The 17,286-nt window shown below is 36.5% G+C and overlaps 1 protein-coding gene and 3 long non-coding RNA genes across 5 annotated transcripts; all 4 read left to right on the top strand.

The window, feature by feature from the left end:
- The first annotated feature begins 6,502 nt into the window (after positions 1–6,502).
- On the top strand, positions 6,503–7,430 carry LOC118484655. The gene is made up of 3 exons (XR_004873759.1): positions 6,503–6,531; positions 6,731–6,751; positions 7,363–7,430. It is a non-coding gene; the product is annotated as an uncharacterized LOC118484655 (long non-coding RNA).
- Positions 7,431–8,446: 1,016 nt separating this feature from the next.
- LOC110896950 lies at positions 8,447–9,532 on the top strand. The gene is made up of 4 exons (XR_002568305.2): positions 8,447–8,468; positions 8,721–8,812; positions 9,172–9,239; positions 9,321–9,532. It is a non-coding gene; the product is annotated as an uncharacterized LOC110896950 (long non-coding RNA).
- Positions 9,533–10,144: 612 nt separating this feature from the next.
- On the top strand, positions 10,145–12,298 carry LOC110896951. Of its 2 annotated transcripts, none has more exons than XR_002568306.2 (3): positions 10,145–10,176; positions 10,528–10,584; positions 12,135–12,298. It is a non-coding gene; the product is annotated as an uncharacterized LOC110896951 (long non-coding RNA). The 2 variants fall into 2 exon arrangements; XR_004873760.1 differs by having other exon boundaries at positions 10,158–10,171.
- Positions 12,299–14,357: 2,059 nt separating this feature from the next.
- LOC110893244 (F-box protein At5g07610) lies at positions 14,358–15,014 on the top strand. Its single transcript, XM_022140359.1, has one exon. The coding sequence runs from the start codon at positions 14,358–14,360 to the stop codon at positions 15,012–15,014; it is 657 nt and encodes a 218-aa protein (XP_021996051.1).
- Positions 15,015–17,286: the final 2,272 nt, after the last annotated feature.

Genomic DNA, 17,286 nt, shown 5'->3' on the forward strand with positions numbered 1-17,286 from the left:
CAGGCGGTGGAACAAAACAAGTTGCCCAAACGCATCAGTGCTACCACTTCAGCCACTACTCCCACTACACCCAGTGACAACAAAAGAAAGTGGGATGGGGATTCTAGCAAAGGTTCAGCAACAGTTCAATCTCAAGCTCAGCAGCAAAAGACTGACCACTACCAGAGTCCTAGTCAGCAATCCTCTGGTGGTCATAGACAGAGAAGGTATCAAGGGTTTCACCCCAAGTGTCACAACTGCAACAGACATCACAGTGGCCAGTGCAACAAGGGTCGTTGTCAAAGATGTCTCAAGATGGGTCACGAGGCCAAAGACTGTAGGAGCCCACGGCCTACAAATCAGAACCAGCAACCGCAACAACCAGCTCCACAGAACCCGCAGCAGCAGCAGCAGCCACAGCGTGGGAACCGGGGATGTTTCCAGTGTGGGGCTGAAGGTCATTTCAAACGCGATTGTCCTCAGTTGAACCAGAATCGCAACAATAATAACCAGGGCAACGGGAACAACAACAACGGGGGAAACAACAACAACAATGGCAACGAGGCAAGGGGTCGAGCTTTCGTGTTAGGACGAGGAGATGCAGTGAACGATCCCAACGTAGTTATGGGTAAGTTTCTCCTCGACGATATTTATGTTACTGTTTTATTTGATTCGGGTGCGGATACAAGTTATATTTCTGTGAAAGCTAGTAAATTGTTAAAACGTACATCAACACCCCTAAGCACCAAACACGTCGTAGAACTAGCTAATGGTAAGAGTTTAGAAGCCACGCAAATAGTCAGGGGTTGTAGTATTGTCTTAGCCGGTCAAGTTTTCTCCATCGACCTTATTCCCATAGTCTTGGGAAGTTTTGATATCGTTATTGGGATGGATTGGTTATCCCAACATCAGGCAGAGATCTTGTGCAGCGAGAAGATTATTCGCATTCCACGTTTTGGTCAAGAACCTCTCGAAGTTCAGGGCGACAAGAGTGGTGCTGTAGTTGGCATCATCTCTTTCTTGAAGGCTCAGAAATGCTTACGAAAGGGCCACACAGCCATTTTGGCTCTTGTTTCGGATCCATCGACGAAAGAAAAGAAATTGGAAGACATTCCAGTTGTACGCGACTACCCTCAGGTGTTTCCTGAAGACTTACCTGGATTACCGCCTCATCGTCAGGTCGAATTTCAAATCGAGCTCGCTCCAGGAGCAGCACCCATAGCTCGCGCACCATATCGTCTAGCTCCATCAGAACTGGAAGAACTGTCAAAGCAGCTACAAGAGCTCTTGGAAAAGGGTTTCATTCGTCCAAGCTCTTCGCCATGGGGAGCTCCAGTACTATTTGTGAAAAAGAAAGACGGTACGTACAGAATGTGCATCGACTACCGTGAACTTAACAAGGTGACGGTGAAGAACCGTTATCCCCTTCCACGCATAGACGACTTATTCGACCAGTTGCAAGGGTCGTGTTATTACTCCAAGATAGACTTGAGGTCTGTCTATCATCAACTGAGAGTCCGGGATGAGGACGTCTCCAAAACCGCATTCAGAACTCGTTATGGCCACTACGAGTTTCTTGTCATGCCGTTCGGGTTAACGAACGCGCCTGCCGTATTTATGGACCTTATGAACAGGGTGTGCAAACCCTATCTTGACAAGTTCGTCATTGTTTTCATCGACGACATTCTGATCTACTCCAAGAGTCAGGAGGAACACGAGCAGCAGTTACGCCTTATTTTGGAACTCCTACGGAAGGAACAGCTGTACGCTAAGTTTTCGAAATGCGACTTCTGGCTTCGTGAAGTCCACTTTCTAGGCCACGTAGTGAACAAGGATGGGATCCATGTTGATCCATCCAAGGTAGACTCGATCAGAAACTGGCCTGCACCACGAACGCCAACGGAAATACGCCAATTCTTGGGTTTGGCGGGTTACTACAGACGGTTTATCAGGGATTTCTCAAAGATTGCTCAGCCGCTTACGCTACTGACTCAGAAGGGTGTCACTTACCGTTGGGGAGATCCCCTGGAAACTGCTTTTCAGCACTTAAAGGATAGACTTTGCAGTGCACCTATCCTCTCATTGCCAGAGGGCACAGACGACTTTGTGGTCTACTGTGATGCATCCATCCAGGGTCTTGGATGTGTGCTAATGTAGCGCGACAAGGTCATTGCTTACGCCTCGCGCCAACTTAAGATTCATGAACGGAAATACACGACGCACGACTTAGAGCTGGGAGCTGTTGTTTTCGCGCTTAAGATATGGCGACACTACCTGTACGGTACCAGGTGCACGATTTACACCGATCACAGGAGTCTCGAGCATATTCTTAAGCAGAAGGATTTGAACATGCGTCAACGGCGATGGGTCGAGTTACTGAACGATTACGAATGCGCTATCAAGTACCATCCAGGCAAAGCCAACGTTGTGGCTGATGCCGTCAGTCGGAAAGACACTCTACCACGGCGCGTGCGAGCGCTACAGCTTACGATTCAGTCTAGCCTTCCAGCACAGATACGAAATGCTCAGGTAGAAGCATTGAAGCCCGATAACGTCAGGGCTGAAGCCCTACGCGGCTCAAGGCAACGATTAGAACAGAAGGCAGACGGCGCCTACTATGTAACGGGGCGTATTTGGGTCCCACTTTATGGCGGTCTACGCGAACTTGTAATGGATGAAGCTCACAAGTCTCGCTACTCAGTACATCCAGGGTCGGACAAGATGTACCACGACATCAGAACTACTTATTGGTGGCCCAGCATGAAGACCCACATCGCTACTTATGTCGGCAAGTGCTTGACCTGTGCGAGAGTCAAGGTTGAATACCAGAAACCAGCGGGTCTACTTCAGCAACCCAAGATACCGCAATAGAAATGGGAAGAAATTTCCATGGATTTCGTTACAGGCCTACCTAGATCCCAGCGTGGGAATGATACCATATGGGTGATCGTGGATCGACTCACCAAGTCTGCACACTTCCTAGCTATAAAGGAAACGGATAAGTTCTCCACTCTCGCAGACGTCTATCTTAAAGAAGTTGTTTCGAGGCACGGGGTGCCCACCTCCATCATTTCGGATCGCGATGCACGATTCACGTCAGAGCTATGGCAAGCGATGCACAAATATTTCGGCTCACGGTTAGACATGAGCACAGCATATCACCCTCAGACGGATGGGCAGTCTGAGCGAACGATTCAAACTCTTGAAGACATGCTTCGGGCATGCGTTATAGACTTTGGCAACGGCTGGGAAAAGCACCTCCCTTTGGTGGAGTTCTCGTATAATAATAGTTATCACACCAGCATTCAAGCCGCTCCATTCGAGGCATTGTACGGACGTAAATGCCGGTCACCTCTCTGTTGGGCAGAGGTGGGGGATAGTCAGATTACGGGTCCAGAGATTGTAGTGGACGCCACGGAAAGGGTAGCACAGATACGCCAACGCATGTCGGCAGCACGCGACCGTCAGAAAGCCTACGCGGATAAGCGTAGAAAGCCATTGGAATTTCAGGTCGGGGACCGGGTTTTACTAAAAGTCTCACCCTGGAAGGGTGTGGTTCGTTTTGGCAAACGGGGCAAACTAAATCCGCGGTACGTCGGACCGTTCGAAATCATTGAGAAAATCGGCAAAGTGGCCTACAAGTTGAACCTACCAGCTGAACTCGGTGCAGTTCACAATGTCTTTCACGTGTCGAATCTGAAGAAGTGCCTGTCAGATGAGACCCTCATAATTCCTTTTAAGGAACTCACTATCGACGAGCGGTTGCAGTTCGTCGAGGAACCAGTTGAAATCACGGACCGGGATGTGAAGGTCCTCAAAAACAAGAGAATCCCTCTTGTTCGAGTACGTTGGAACTCCAAACGTGGCCCAGAGTACACCTGGGAATGCGAAGACAGGATGACAGAAAAGTACCCCCAGTTATTCGGAACCAATGCAACCACTGCTGAGGCTGAAGCTACTATTTCGGAATTTCGGGACGAAATTCCAGATCAACGGGGGGAGGATGTGACACCCCAGGAAAACCAGTGAACGATTGAACTTACCTAGCTTCCTCAGTGAGTGCGTACCAAATTTCGGGACGAAATTTCTTTTTAGTTGGGGATAATGTGACAACTCGAACTTTAGACTTATCTTGTAACGTTATGTGCTTATGTGAAAGTTTACTATTTAATGATTTTATGGAATGTTATATGCTTTATGTGTTACGGGTATGTATGTTAAGCACACAACCCAAATCGCACAACGACCCACACACCCACTCGACCGCACAAGGCCTTTGGGCCGTATAGCTTGCAATCGGACTTCAAGGGCAGCCCAAGTAAGGGCCGGCCCATTGCCTTTACACGTACAAACACACATGAGGGGAGTGCACCTCATTTGTTACAAAATACATCACAACACACTCAAACCCTAGTTCTTCCTTCTCGTTGCTTGGAACCCGACGGCACACACACCCTTACAACCGAAGATCATTCCTTGTTCGGATCATCCTTGTTCCTTCTCTAATCCGGTTAGTATGTTAAGTGTTTGTTGTTGTTATTTGATGTTGTGTTATAGCTATTAATGTCAAGATGAATCGGCTTATAGGTGTTTAGCAAATATAATCGGATTGTTTGATATATGAAACCGAATGATGTTTGTTAACCGGATATAGGTTCATATGAAATAGATGGCATGATTATGAAATCGGAAGTATATGATGATGTTATCCACTGTGTTGTTTGATAGATTCCGATTGTTAACTTGTTATTGTTCGAAGTAAATCGAGTTATGGTGAAGTGATCGGTTGTATGTTCATGTGAATCGTTAGACTATTGTTTGTGATTATAAACATGATTAGGGTTTATGTGAATATGGTGCTAAAGACCTTGTTTGATCGATAATCACTATGATTCGAAAGGGGTTAGTTGTTGATTGATATGATAAGTTTGGAAATTGATTTATTATGTAACCGATTACCATAAGTTTCGAGTAATTCAAATGGATCGCACAAGGTCAGATTTCATGAAATCTGATCTGAATCGCACATGTTTAAACGCACAAGATCAGGATCATCACGTAAGCTTTCTGATCGCACAAGACCATCCCGTCGCACAAGCTTGACTGGAACGCACAAAGGTAACTGGACCGCACAAGCTGCTATGGACTATTTAGTTGGGCCGTTATATTTTTGGACTACTTATGCCATTGGGCCGGACAGGCCCAAAGGCCGATCGCACAACCTAGTCAGTCGCACAAGGTTTACTGATCGCACAAGTTATATGTTTTATTTAACTGTTGGGCCGGATGGTATGTTGGGCTGGGCTAACTCAAAATCTCACAACCCGGCCGGATCGCACAACCCGATCCGGACCGTACAAGTCGCATATGTGTATTTATTTTGGGCCGAGATGTGTTACTTGTTTGTATGATAGTTGGGCCGGTTACTTAGTTAACCACTTATGATGTTGGGCCGGGTACATATGGGCTTATATTTTAGAACGCACAAGTATGAATATGATATGCTCTTGACTGTTAACGTACCAAACGTGTTGCCATGAACTATACGTGCTCGTGACTTGTTAGACTATATGTAAACATACGCGTATTACTTGAAGTCAAAACCTGACTTGTGTGGTAACCCCTGTTAGGACGTGGTTGACCACCCTTAGTTCAAGAACCTTTTTGTGTATCTGCCGAGCAAACCAAGGTGAGTTCACACAGCCAAGGCTTGGGATTCCCGGGTTGGGAATTGGGTTGGAATGTTTAATATGGAATGATTACTCGTACTTACGCAATCACTAGACTATAGACCATCGTCCTCAGGATAGTCAGGACACTTACGTAAAACCTACGTAAACTAGTATCTACCATTGTCTCCCGGGTCGGGAGGACACTTACGTAAATCCTGCGTAACCTAATACCCACTACTGTCTTCCGGGTCGGAAGGACACTTACGTAAATCCTACGTAAACCCCACGCGTACCACTGTCCTCGGGGAAGGGCACTCACGTAAATCCTGCGTGACCTAGTACGTATTCCTGTTCTCGGTTTAAGAAGAACACATGGTTGTAAATAGTCTAGTAAGTATCATAATGGGAAGCCCCCATTGTAAAGGATAAATGTGAGAATCCCTCACCAGTAGTATATACTTGTATGGGAATCCCCCACTAGATGAACTTACGCATTATTAATACGAACTTACTTTCTGTTAACTCGCTCAACTAGTTGTTGATTATCTGCTGCATGCCTTGCAGGACCTTAGGTACATTATGGAGCTTGCACAAGGAGGAGCAGGTCGTTGTGGGCAAATGGATCGTGAATGCTATTTGAACACTTATGATATTACATACATTAACACTTAAGTTTGGGTTTTACTTTAAAGCTTCCGCCACACTTAATTATGTTGGTTTGATAAACACCTTTCGTATTGATGGATAATTTTTACTATTTATTACATGTTCAATATGATTGGTGGCTTGATCCTGGTCATGTCACGCCTCCAAGCGGTGGTACTCCGCGTGTGGGATTTTGGGGGTGTGACAGAAATCGTCAAAAGTTCTTCACAATATGGTTAGTTTCTTCTCTCAATTTTGTTATTCAATCATCTTTCATCCACATTCAATTTTACAAACCCTAAAGCTCATCTACGGTTTCATCTGTAATTAGATCTTATACTGTTTATTTATGTTATTAGATCTTATAGGAACTTTTTTTTTGTTCAAAACCCATTCGGCAGATCTTAATCATTTTCGTTGTTATTTGTTTGTAGATCGTTCCACATAATTTGCAGGTATGTAATTTATATTAGATTGTTATTTATTGTAAATGTTTAATGTGAATTTTTGATGATTTTTATGTTTTTTTTTTTGTTGATCGAACCTGTTATATGTAAGTTTAATCAACAATCTATAAAAAATTTGTTCTTCATCTCCTTCTCCGCAGATGCTTATTGTTTGATTTTTTTTCGTTGTTTGTTGGTTGTTTGTTGATGATGATTTTGCATTATCCGATTCCAATCATATGAAATGATATTTTGTTGATGTTTTGATTTTGTTCTCATGTTACTCATATTTTTATTTACAGTCTTTTAGTTTGTTGTTGATGATGATATGTTTTGATTGTGTCCGATGTTTTTTGATTGTGTTGATGAAGATTTACAGTGGTCTGATACTTTTTCATCCGGTATAATGTTTTTGTCTTCGGAATATTGATTTTGTTTCTAAAAAATAAATATTTTTTATTTTTTTTAAACTGTTTCTTTTTATTTTTGGATTTGGAAGTTTCTCAATTGATTAAATTATCTTTTAAAGCTTATTGATAGTTGATTTAGGAATATTGATTGTTTTTCTATAAATACTTTACCGTTTTATTTTTTTAAAAACCTTCATTTATATTTTTCAGATATGCATCCCTTGCACAACAGTCCTTCATTTTTAAAGCTTATTGATGAAGATGACCCGATATTTTTGATACGTTTATGTGTATTCTAATTACTAATCATATTTTAAGTAAACTGATATTTATCTTTTTTTTATTTTTTTTAAACTTATAGCAAATAAATGGTGATTTATATTTAGTATGATAATTTATGGCATTGGATGTTAGTGATATAATTTTCAGAATTCAAATTTTAAATTTTAAATTTTAAATTTTGAGGTTTCTATTTTAAATTTTAAATTTAAAATTTTGAGCAATTTTAAATTTCGTTAGTGATTTATTTTTAGTATGATAATTTTGCGGAGTTAAGGTTTCTGTTTCTATAAATAAATGGTGTTACGTTTTTTGAAACCTCAAATTTAAAATTTTAAGGTTTCTATTTATATTTCCGAAATTTAAATTTTAAATTTTAAATTTTGAGCAATTTTAAATTTCGTTAGTGATTTATTTTTAGTATGATTATTTTCCGGAATTAGGGTTTCTATTTCTATTTCCGGAATTCAAATTTTAAATTTAAAATTTTGAGCAATTTTGAATTTCGTTAATGATTTTTTTTTGAAACCTCAAATTTAAATTTTAGTGATTTATTTTTAGTTTGATAATTTTTCCGAAATTAAGGTTTCTATTTAAATTTTAAATTTAAAAGTTTTCCATTAATGTGTTTCATTTTAAATTTCGAATCTGTAAATTAAATTTAAATTTGAAAGGTTAGACTTTCCTAATAAGTTTGCTTGATTTACGGGATTGGATATTAGTGATTTGATTTTCAGATTTTAAATTTTAAATTTTGAAGTCAATCATTATTTTAATTTTAAATTTTGAAGTAAACCATTATTGTGTTTGATTTTAAATTTTGTATGCTTTGAAATCTTGATGTTTTTTTATGAGATGCTTTGACTATATTATTTGTAATTTTAGGGATGCTTCGAGTCTTTGACTATTGTTTTTGTACTCGAGTTGCATATCTCACAAACTTTTTGTGTTTTGTAATTTTAGGTGAAAAGCTTCTTTCAGACTCTTTCCCCTACAAGGAACTATTGAATGGATTCTTTTGAGAAGTTGAAGAAAAGGTATATCTTGCACTGTTTTGTGAGTTATATTTTTTTGTATTTTAGTTATAATTTTTGTATTTAATTAGTTTTTAATTGTTTAAAGATGTCTTTAATTTCTTTTTAAATCTGTTTTTGTTTCTATAAATAGATTAGTGTTGTTAAAGATGATTTTTGTATTCGAAATTATGATTCGTTTTCTGTAAATAGACTTTGTTTCTATAAATAGATTACCGTTATATTTTTTTTAAACAATGATTACTTCCTTTGCAGTTATGGATAATGAAAACAACGCTCCTTCGTTATTAAAGTCGATTGAGGACGATGATCCTATATTTTTCGAATTGTTCGTCGACCAAAAACAGGTTAGTTCAGTTTTGTTGGTGTTGTTTGTTTTTTTATATGTATAGTCTTTCTTTTTTATTTTTGTCTTTAGGTGTTAATTTGAAATTTTATGTGATTATCTTTTGAAGTTCTTATGGTTTGTTTTGTGAGTTATAATTTTTTGTATTTAGTTATGATTTTTGTACTTAGTTAATTGTTAATTCTGTAAAGATGTCTTTAATTTATTTTTAAAGTTGTTTTTGTTTCTATAAATAGATTAGTGTTGTTAAAGATGATTTTTGTATTCGAAATTATGATTCGGTTTATGTAAATAGACTTTGTTTCTATAAATAGATTACCGTTATATTTTTTTTTAAAACAGTGGTTACTTCCATTGCAGTTATGGATCATGAAAACAACGCTCCTTCGTTGTTAAAGTTGATTGGGGACTATGATCCTATATTTTTGGTATGTTTCTTAAGTTTTCAGTTTTGTGCACACAATAAGTTATTGCAACTTATATGTTTTTTTTTTTGTTTCGATTGATAGGAAATACCATATGATTTTGCAACCTTATTGTGGGGAGAACAACTTCCATATGTCAATGTCTTAAAATTATTGATGATGATTTATCCTGAGTCATTGAGTTATAATTTTTGTATTTAGTTAGTTGTTAATTCTTTAAAGATGCCTTTGATTTCAATTTTAAAGTTGTTTTTGTTTCTATAAACAGATTACTGTTGTTAAAGATTATTTTTGTATTCGGAATTATGATTCGGTTTCTGTAAATAGACTTTGTTTCTATAAATATATTACCATTATATATTTTTAAAACAATGGTTACTTTCTTTGCAGTTATGGATCCTAAAAACAACTCTCATTCGTTGTTAAAGTTGATTGAGGAATATGATCCTATATTTTTGGTATGTTTCCTTAGTGATTTGATTTTTAAATTTTAAATTTTGAAATCAATCATTATTTTAAATTTAGATTTGAAAGTTTTCCATTAATGTGTTTGATTTTAAATTTCGAATCTGTAAATTGATTTTAAATTTGAAAGGTTATACTTTCCTAATAAGTTTGCTTGATTTACGGGATTGGATATTAGTGATTTGATTTTCAGATTTTAAATTTTAAATTTTGAAGTCAATCATTATTTTAAATTTAAATTTTGAAGTAAACCATTATTGTGTTTGATTTTAAATTTTGTATGCTTTGAAATCTTGATGTTTTTTTATGAGATGCTTTGATTATATTATTTGTAATTTTAGGGATGTGCTTTTATTTTGATTCATTAGGTGTTTATTTTGGATGGTCCGCAGTTTTTGACTGCAACTATGTTGGACAAAGATATGCTTGCTATTGCTGTAAATTGGTACCATGTCCGTTGGTTTTGCTTGGTAAGGTTAGACTTTCCTAATAAGTTTGCTTGATTTACGGGATTAGATATTAGTGATTTGATTTTCAGATTTTAAATTTTAAATTTTGAAGTTAATCATTATTCTAAATTTAAATTTTGAAATAAACCATTATTGTGTTTGATTTTAAATTTTCAATTTCGAAGTCAATTATTATGTTAAATTTAAATTTGAAAGTTTGCCATTAATGTGTTTGATTTTAAATTTCGAATTTGTAAATTGAATTAAAATTTGAAAAGTTAGTCTTTCCTAATAAGTTTGCTTGATTTACGGGATTGGATATTAGTATACTTTGTTTATTGGGTTTTAACTAATAATTTGATTGACTCGGTTGTTAGATTTGTGACGATGCGTCGGACAAACAACATTGGGAAAATATACAGCCTTGAGCCTTGGTAAGTTAACACATTAGTTAAGGTTATGATGTTTTTTCATGGCACCGACACATTATTGAGTAGTAGCGCATTAGGTTAGTGATATTAAAATTTGTGCCTTGAGAAATTTTGTATATTGATTGATGTTTGAAATTGATTGTGAGGTCTTTGATTGTGCATTGTATTGCTGATTGATGTATGAGATTTTGTTGATTGGCATAAGGTATTAGATAAGATGTGTTTGAAGTTGTGAAGATGAATAAGTGAGACATGTGTAGCAGATATTAGTGAGTGCACAACACATTAGTTAGGGTTTTGAATTATTGCTACAGGTTAGTGATGTTAGAGATTGTGTTATGAGAAATGTGTAGATTGAATTATGTCTGTGTTTGATTGTGACACCTTTGATTGTGCATGAAATTGCTGGTTATATGAGATTTTGTTGATTGTAGACAAATAAGTTTGAACAGAACTTATTAGATTTGAAAGTTTGCCATTAATGTGTTTGATTTTAAATTTCAAAACTGTAAATTGAATTTAAATTTGAAAGGTTAGACTTTCCTAATAAGTTTGCTTGATTTACGGGATTGGATATTAGTGATTTGATTTTTAGATTTTAAATTTTAAATGTTGAAGTCAATCATTATTTTAAATTTAAATTTTGAAGTAATGGCAATCTGAGTCTGATTTTTTTCGTGATTAATATCCGCTTGAGTAACCCAATCTGAGTCTGATTTTTTCCGTTAACGATTCTGGTAAACTTTCCCGATTTGGGTTTTCTGCAAGGCTAATCATCTAAATTAATTTGTTATTTTTATGGTTTACCATTGCATAAGTTAGTATAATTTGTTGACAAAGTTTTGTTTTGTGGGATAGTAGTCATAAATTGAGTAATATTCAAGGTTTATGTGTTTTTATTTTGTTTCATTAAATAAGATGTGTTTGAGTAGTATTCAAGGTTTATGTATATATGAGATTTTGTTGATTGACATAAGGTGTTAGATAAGATGTGTTTGAAGTTGTGAAGATGAATAAGTGAGACATGTGTAGCAGATATTAGTGAGTGCACAACACATTAGTTAGGGTTTTGAATTATTGCTACAGGTTAGTGATGTTAGAGATTGTGTTTTGAGAAATGTGTAGATTGAATTATGTTTGTGTTTGATTATGACACCTTTGATTGTGCATGAAATTGCTGGTTATATGAGATTTTGTTGATTGTAGACAAATAAGTTTGAACAATTAGATTCACATTTAAGTATAAAAAATGAGAGGTTGTTATAATCTGAATTATATTCTGAACGAAAAACTGAAAGGAAAAGGAAAAAAAGAATAATTTAACACAGAGAAAAGAGGATAGAGAGAGAGTTGCGACATTTTTAAAACAAAAAATATAAGGTAACCATGCTTCTAAAATCTACTATACTTTTTAATAGTATTTTGTGGAAAATGGACTATATTGGGTAGGTAGTCAAACATGGTTTTTAGGGTCAAAACGGCTGTGTTGGGTTGACTCGGGACACTTTTATGAAAAACTTGATGTTTCTGACCTTAATAAACCATTTTTGTAGATGACCAATGTATATCTCTATTTGAGGAATTCTCCAAAGATCCAGAGCCGATTGTTTCATAGAGCTGTGAAGTTGCGTTAAACATACTGGATTTTGAACGATCCGACAAACCATTCGAGGTACTTGGAAGATTAAGTCTCTTATCTGGGTGGTTGTTACAGGTTTAGGATAATAAATGATTTTGGATGTACTCTGCGATGTCGATGATGCAGAGATGTTGGTGAAGCTCAGGTTAACAACTTCATGTGTATATTTTAATGAATAAAGTTTTTGTTGTTTATATTTTTCTAATTTAAACTTTTAATTAACTTCTAAATTTAATTAAATGAGTTTGTTTTGCAGGTTCGAACAACTTCATGTGTATTTTATTATAAAAAATAAAAGTTTTTTTTTTTGTTTCATGGGTCGTTCAGAGAGGCAAGTTTCTGCCTCCGGTTCTTGCCCAAAGTTTCTGACCTTACTCGCAACCCATTGACTACAACTTTCAATTCAAAACAATTATAAAAAAATTACGTTTGAAAACATGTATTTTTATTTTATTTAATGACATAACTCGATTAATATAAAGTAAATTTTTCTACACGCGAAGTTCGCGGGTGATAACCTAGTTCTCATATAAACGAAATTATTGAATATTTGGAAGTCAAAATCAAACTAGAATTGTACTAATGAAAGTATATTCATTAGGACCGAATATTTACGTCAAAATCAAACCAAAATTGTACTAATAAAAGAATATATATACGTGTTATTCTTATATAATTTGCCCTGATGAATGAATTAATATAACACCTATTTATCAGTCTATTTTTTTAGTTTCAGTATTAAAGCAAGAAGCCAAGAATGATAGAAGTATGTTAATCGCGTAATCACTAATCAATAGGTAAATGTAAACATATTCAAAAATACAAGAATCATTTATTGTAATCGAAATAATTCAGTATCTAACCATAATCATCCATGTAAAAATTCTTTGGAACATCCTATAAATAGTTATTCGGGTTACCCGATTAACTATAAAACTTATCTAATAACCAACTCAATTAACTATGTTCGGGTATGGGTTTAATGTTATTCAAGTTCATCAGGTTTCCATTAAATTGAGGATCGGGTTGCTTCGGGTTTATGTTAAAATGCACACCCCTAGTTGTCTTGATGAATAATGAATATATTCTCAATTTGCCTTTTAAAAAAGATATAGTGGATTTAAATAACCCAACTTTCAACAATTGGTCGATAACACTACCACCATTTGATTTGTACTACACCAATCTCATCTTTCAACTTATTGGACACTATCACTCCCAAACTAACCCAGTTTGTTGACATCAGCTAACAAATCATCAAAAAAGCCAAGTTAGATGCTACACCAGCTGCCACGTCATAAAAAAACAAGTCAAATGCCATACCAGATGCTACGTCATTAAAGAATTCAACGTCAGACGCCACGTCAACACACAAGTGTCACATCAGCAAAAAAACTAATTGGGTTACGGTTCAGTTAGTTTGTGAGTGCTATCGACCAATAGGTTGAAAGTCGGAAATGGTGTGATACAAATTGAAAGTTATGAGTGCTATCAGATAACTAACTTAACTAACTGGTGAAAGTTAAAATTATTTAAATCCAATATCCTTTCAAAAAAAATATATAAGAATTTGTAGGATTCAATCTACCAAAATTAAATTGTATGTAAAATAGTAAAAGGAAACAAAATATGCTAACTTTTTATATTATAAACACACGTCCTAAACCCTAGCATAGAGCGTTCATCCATGAAAGCCGGTGAGGATGAAAGCCGGAGTTATACAGATACAGTCTATTCCATCGACGATCTTCTGCGTAAAATCTTAGTCGGGTTACCTCTAAGCTCATTACACATGTGTAAATCACTATGCAAACGATGGTTTTCTCTCATCACTGATCCTACTTTCTGCCCGAACAAAACCGATCATCCTTGCGGTTTGTTCCTCCAACTACAATCACCATCAGCTGAGTTCGCGTACGTGCCATTGTTCAGACATCCTCCTTTAATAAAAACAACAATCTTCCCCTTTCACCACCCGAAAAAACCGCAACACATCGAGGTTCGGCAATCGTGTAACGGCCTCTTGTTATGTTATGACCACCCTGATAAGTTATATGTATAAAATCCAACCATAAACCAGTTTAAGTTGCTTCCACTGCCTCATGTTTGGAAACCATATAATATTTTTGATAATTCTATGGCACTAGCTTTTGATCCTGCACTTTCACATCACTACAAGCTTCTTTATCATGTTCGCAAAGATGATGATGTTACACATGTTTATGTAGAGATTTATTCGTCGGAAACATGTACTTGGAGGGCTTATGATAAGACTTTTAGTTCAGTATCTTTCGTGGCGTTTGATCACAGCGCAGTTTATTGGCGTGGCGCCATTCATTGGCTGTCGCGTAGAGCCGTTTATCATTTTAGTTTAGAAGATATAGATAATCCTCACTTTATACAAGTTGAAAACCACAAAACCATGCATGCATATGGTGGTTATGATAAGTTATTGGTGTCGCGCGATTGCCTGCTTCTTGTTATGATGCTCCAGCCTCTAATGGTGGATGTGTATGAAGTGGAAAATGATTGCTATTCAGGGTGGTGTTTAAAGTACTATGTTGATCTTGAATTTGTTGGAAACTTTCCGGGACCTGAGGTCGATGTACTAGCGATTGTGCTCGGGGACAGAGAAGAGGATTCGTTTCTTGTATTGGAAGTGCCCGGGATTATGCTTGTGAAATACAATATCATGTCAAAGACTTTCTATCAGCTTTGTAACCTCACCCGAATTCAAATTCTCCCGACAAAGTTTTGTAGCTTTTTGTTCACCCCATCTCTTGTTGGCGTTTAAATTAAATTACTGTCTATGGTTTTGATTTTTTGTCTTGTTTTATGGCTCTATCAGACATTACATATTATTGAAGATGTTGATGTTAAAATTTATGGTTAGATTGGTTCTCTATGATGTAATTGTTTTCTTTATATTCCGGGTTACTGATTCTGTTTTATATCTGTTATTTTCTTGAATGTTTGGGAGTGTTATTATTGCCTGCTGTAGCGGTCTTATTCTTCCATCAAATGCTGCGGTATACCTTTTTTTTACTATCAACGGTTGTAAGTTTTAAATAGTATAGTTGAGTTAAGAGTTTTATAACTTCTGGCTGTAGCTTGTGCAGCTCTTGTCAGCGTTTAAATTAAATTAATGTATGATTTTGAATTTGTTTTTGTGTTGCTTTATGGCTCATTATTATACATACATTGTTCTCTGGTCATAACCTTCAACATCAGTTCAAAGACTTTTTTTTTTTTTTTACCTTAGCTGCATTTAAAAAAGGTTGGCTAAATGCACCCCCCTTTTTACTAGTCACACCCCCCTTTCTAAAAATATAATTTAAAAGTTGTTAAATTTCACCCCTCTAAACAATTCAAATATTGTTTTTGAAAACTATTGTGTTTCTATAATTTGAAGACACTTTCTCTTACTATTATTTTATTATGTTTCTATAAAACGTCATTAAAATTAAAGTAAACTGCCATTTTGGTCCTTGTGGCTTGGGCACTTTTGCCATTTTAGTCCAAATCTCAAATGTTTTACATCTGGGTCCCTGTGGTTTGCATTTTGTTGCCATTTTAGTCCAAAATCCAAAAACCCTATTTTTTTAACTGTTGCAACCTCCTATTTTGTCTTTTAGTTCAGGGGCATTTTGGTCATTTTGCTTTTCATTTAACATTTTCTTAATTAAAAATTAATATATATATATATATATATATAAAATCAGCTCTCTTTCTCTCTCTTATTTAAAACCCAGATCAAACACCCCTGTCCCAATACCCAGATCAAATACCCCCTATCCCAAACCCAGATCAAGATGGAGGTGGTGGTCGCCGGAGATGTTGCAGGTTACCGGAGGACTCGTCGGAGAAGATGAAAATAGATGGTATGAAAGTTGCAGGTTAACGAGATCAACGAAGACGGTGATGGTGAATGTTGAAGATGAAGAGGTGGTGGTTCTCCAATAACCAAGGAGGAGGTGCTCACCGGATTGAGTTTGCCCAGTCTTTTTTGGGTGGAGGTGCTCACCGGATTGAGTTGCAGGTTCATCGGAAACCATTTTGGTCACCGGATGGTGTTGTGATGTAAGAGAGAGAGAGAGGGGGGCAGTGGTTGCAGGGGCTTTGATTCTGAACGGAAAACAAACAGGGGTGGGTGTGGCGACGCACTTTGTTCATCTAGGTATCGTTCTAATAGCAGGTATGGCGACACACTTGCGGTTTTGTTCTGATTTTGCTTGATTAAATTCATTTTATCCCAGCTTTGATTCGTTAAAATCTCAACTACCCAGATCTTTTTTTTCAGTTTCGGATAATGGGTCAATGAAGGATTGTTCATTTGGTCTCGTTCTGATAGCAGGTGGTTAAAGTTGTTGACTTTCTGTGGTTTTGATTAATGTGGTTGTGTGTAATTGATTTGAAGCATTTGGGTAAGCTTGTTGTTGAAAAAGATGGAGGCTGCTTGTGTGAGGTAGGGTTTTTTTTGGAGGATGAAAAAACAGGGGAGGAGAGAGAGACAGAACCGGCGGAGCAGGAAGATGGAGGTGGTGGTCGCAGGAGATGTTGCAGGTCGTCGGATCACTCTTCAAATCACTCTTCATCTTCAGATCACTCTTCATCTTCAGATCTGGCTTATGATTCATCTACTTCAGATATGGGTTATGATTCATCTACTTCAGATCACTCTTCATCTTCAGATATGGATTCATCTACTTCTGATAAATGTTGAACAGAAAGATCTGGGTTTTATGTTTGTTAGGAGAGAGAGGTGTTGAAAATATGTTATCCATGGATCTGGGTTGCAACAGTAAAAAATATGTTATCCATGGATCTGGGTTGCAACAATCGATTTAGAGAGAGAAGAGAGAGAGTCAGCTAGGTTTTATCTGGGGATGATGATCATTTTTTGGAGAAGAAAATGTTAATTAAGAAAAGGTTAAATGAAAAGCAAAATGACCAAAATGCCCTTGAACTAAAAGACAAAATAGGAGGTTGCAACAGTAAAAAAATAGGGTTTTTGGATTTTGGACTAAAATGGCAACAAAATTCAAACCACAGGGACCCAGATGTAA

Source organism: Helianthus annuus, chromosome 12 (assembly GCF_002127325.2).
Source record: "Helianthus annuus cultivar XRQ/B chromosome 12, HanXRQr2.0-SUNRISE, whole genome shotgun sequence".
NCBI lineage: Eukaryota > Viridiplantae > Streptophyta > Magnoliopsida > Asterales > Asteraceae > Helianthus > Helianthus annuus.

Bases quoted from the DNA above. Each gene is read 5' to 3' on its own strand.
- LOC110893244 (XM_022140359.1), top strand. From the start codon at position 14,358: ATGGCACTAGCTTTTGATCCTGCACTTTCACATCACTACAAGCTTCTT.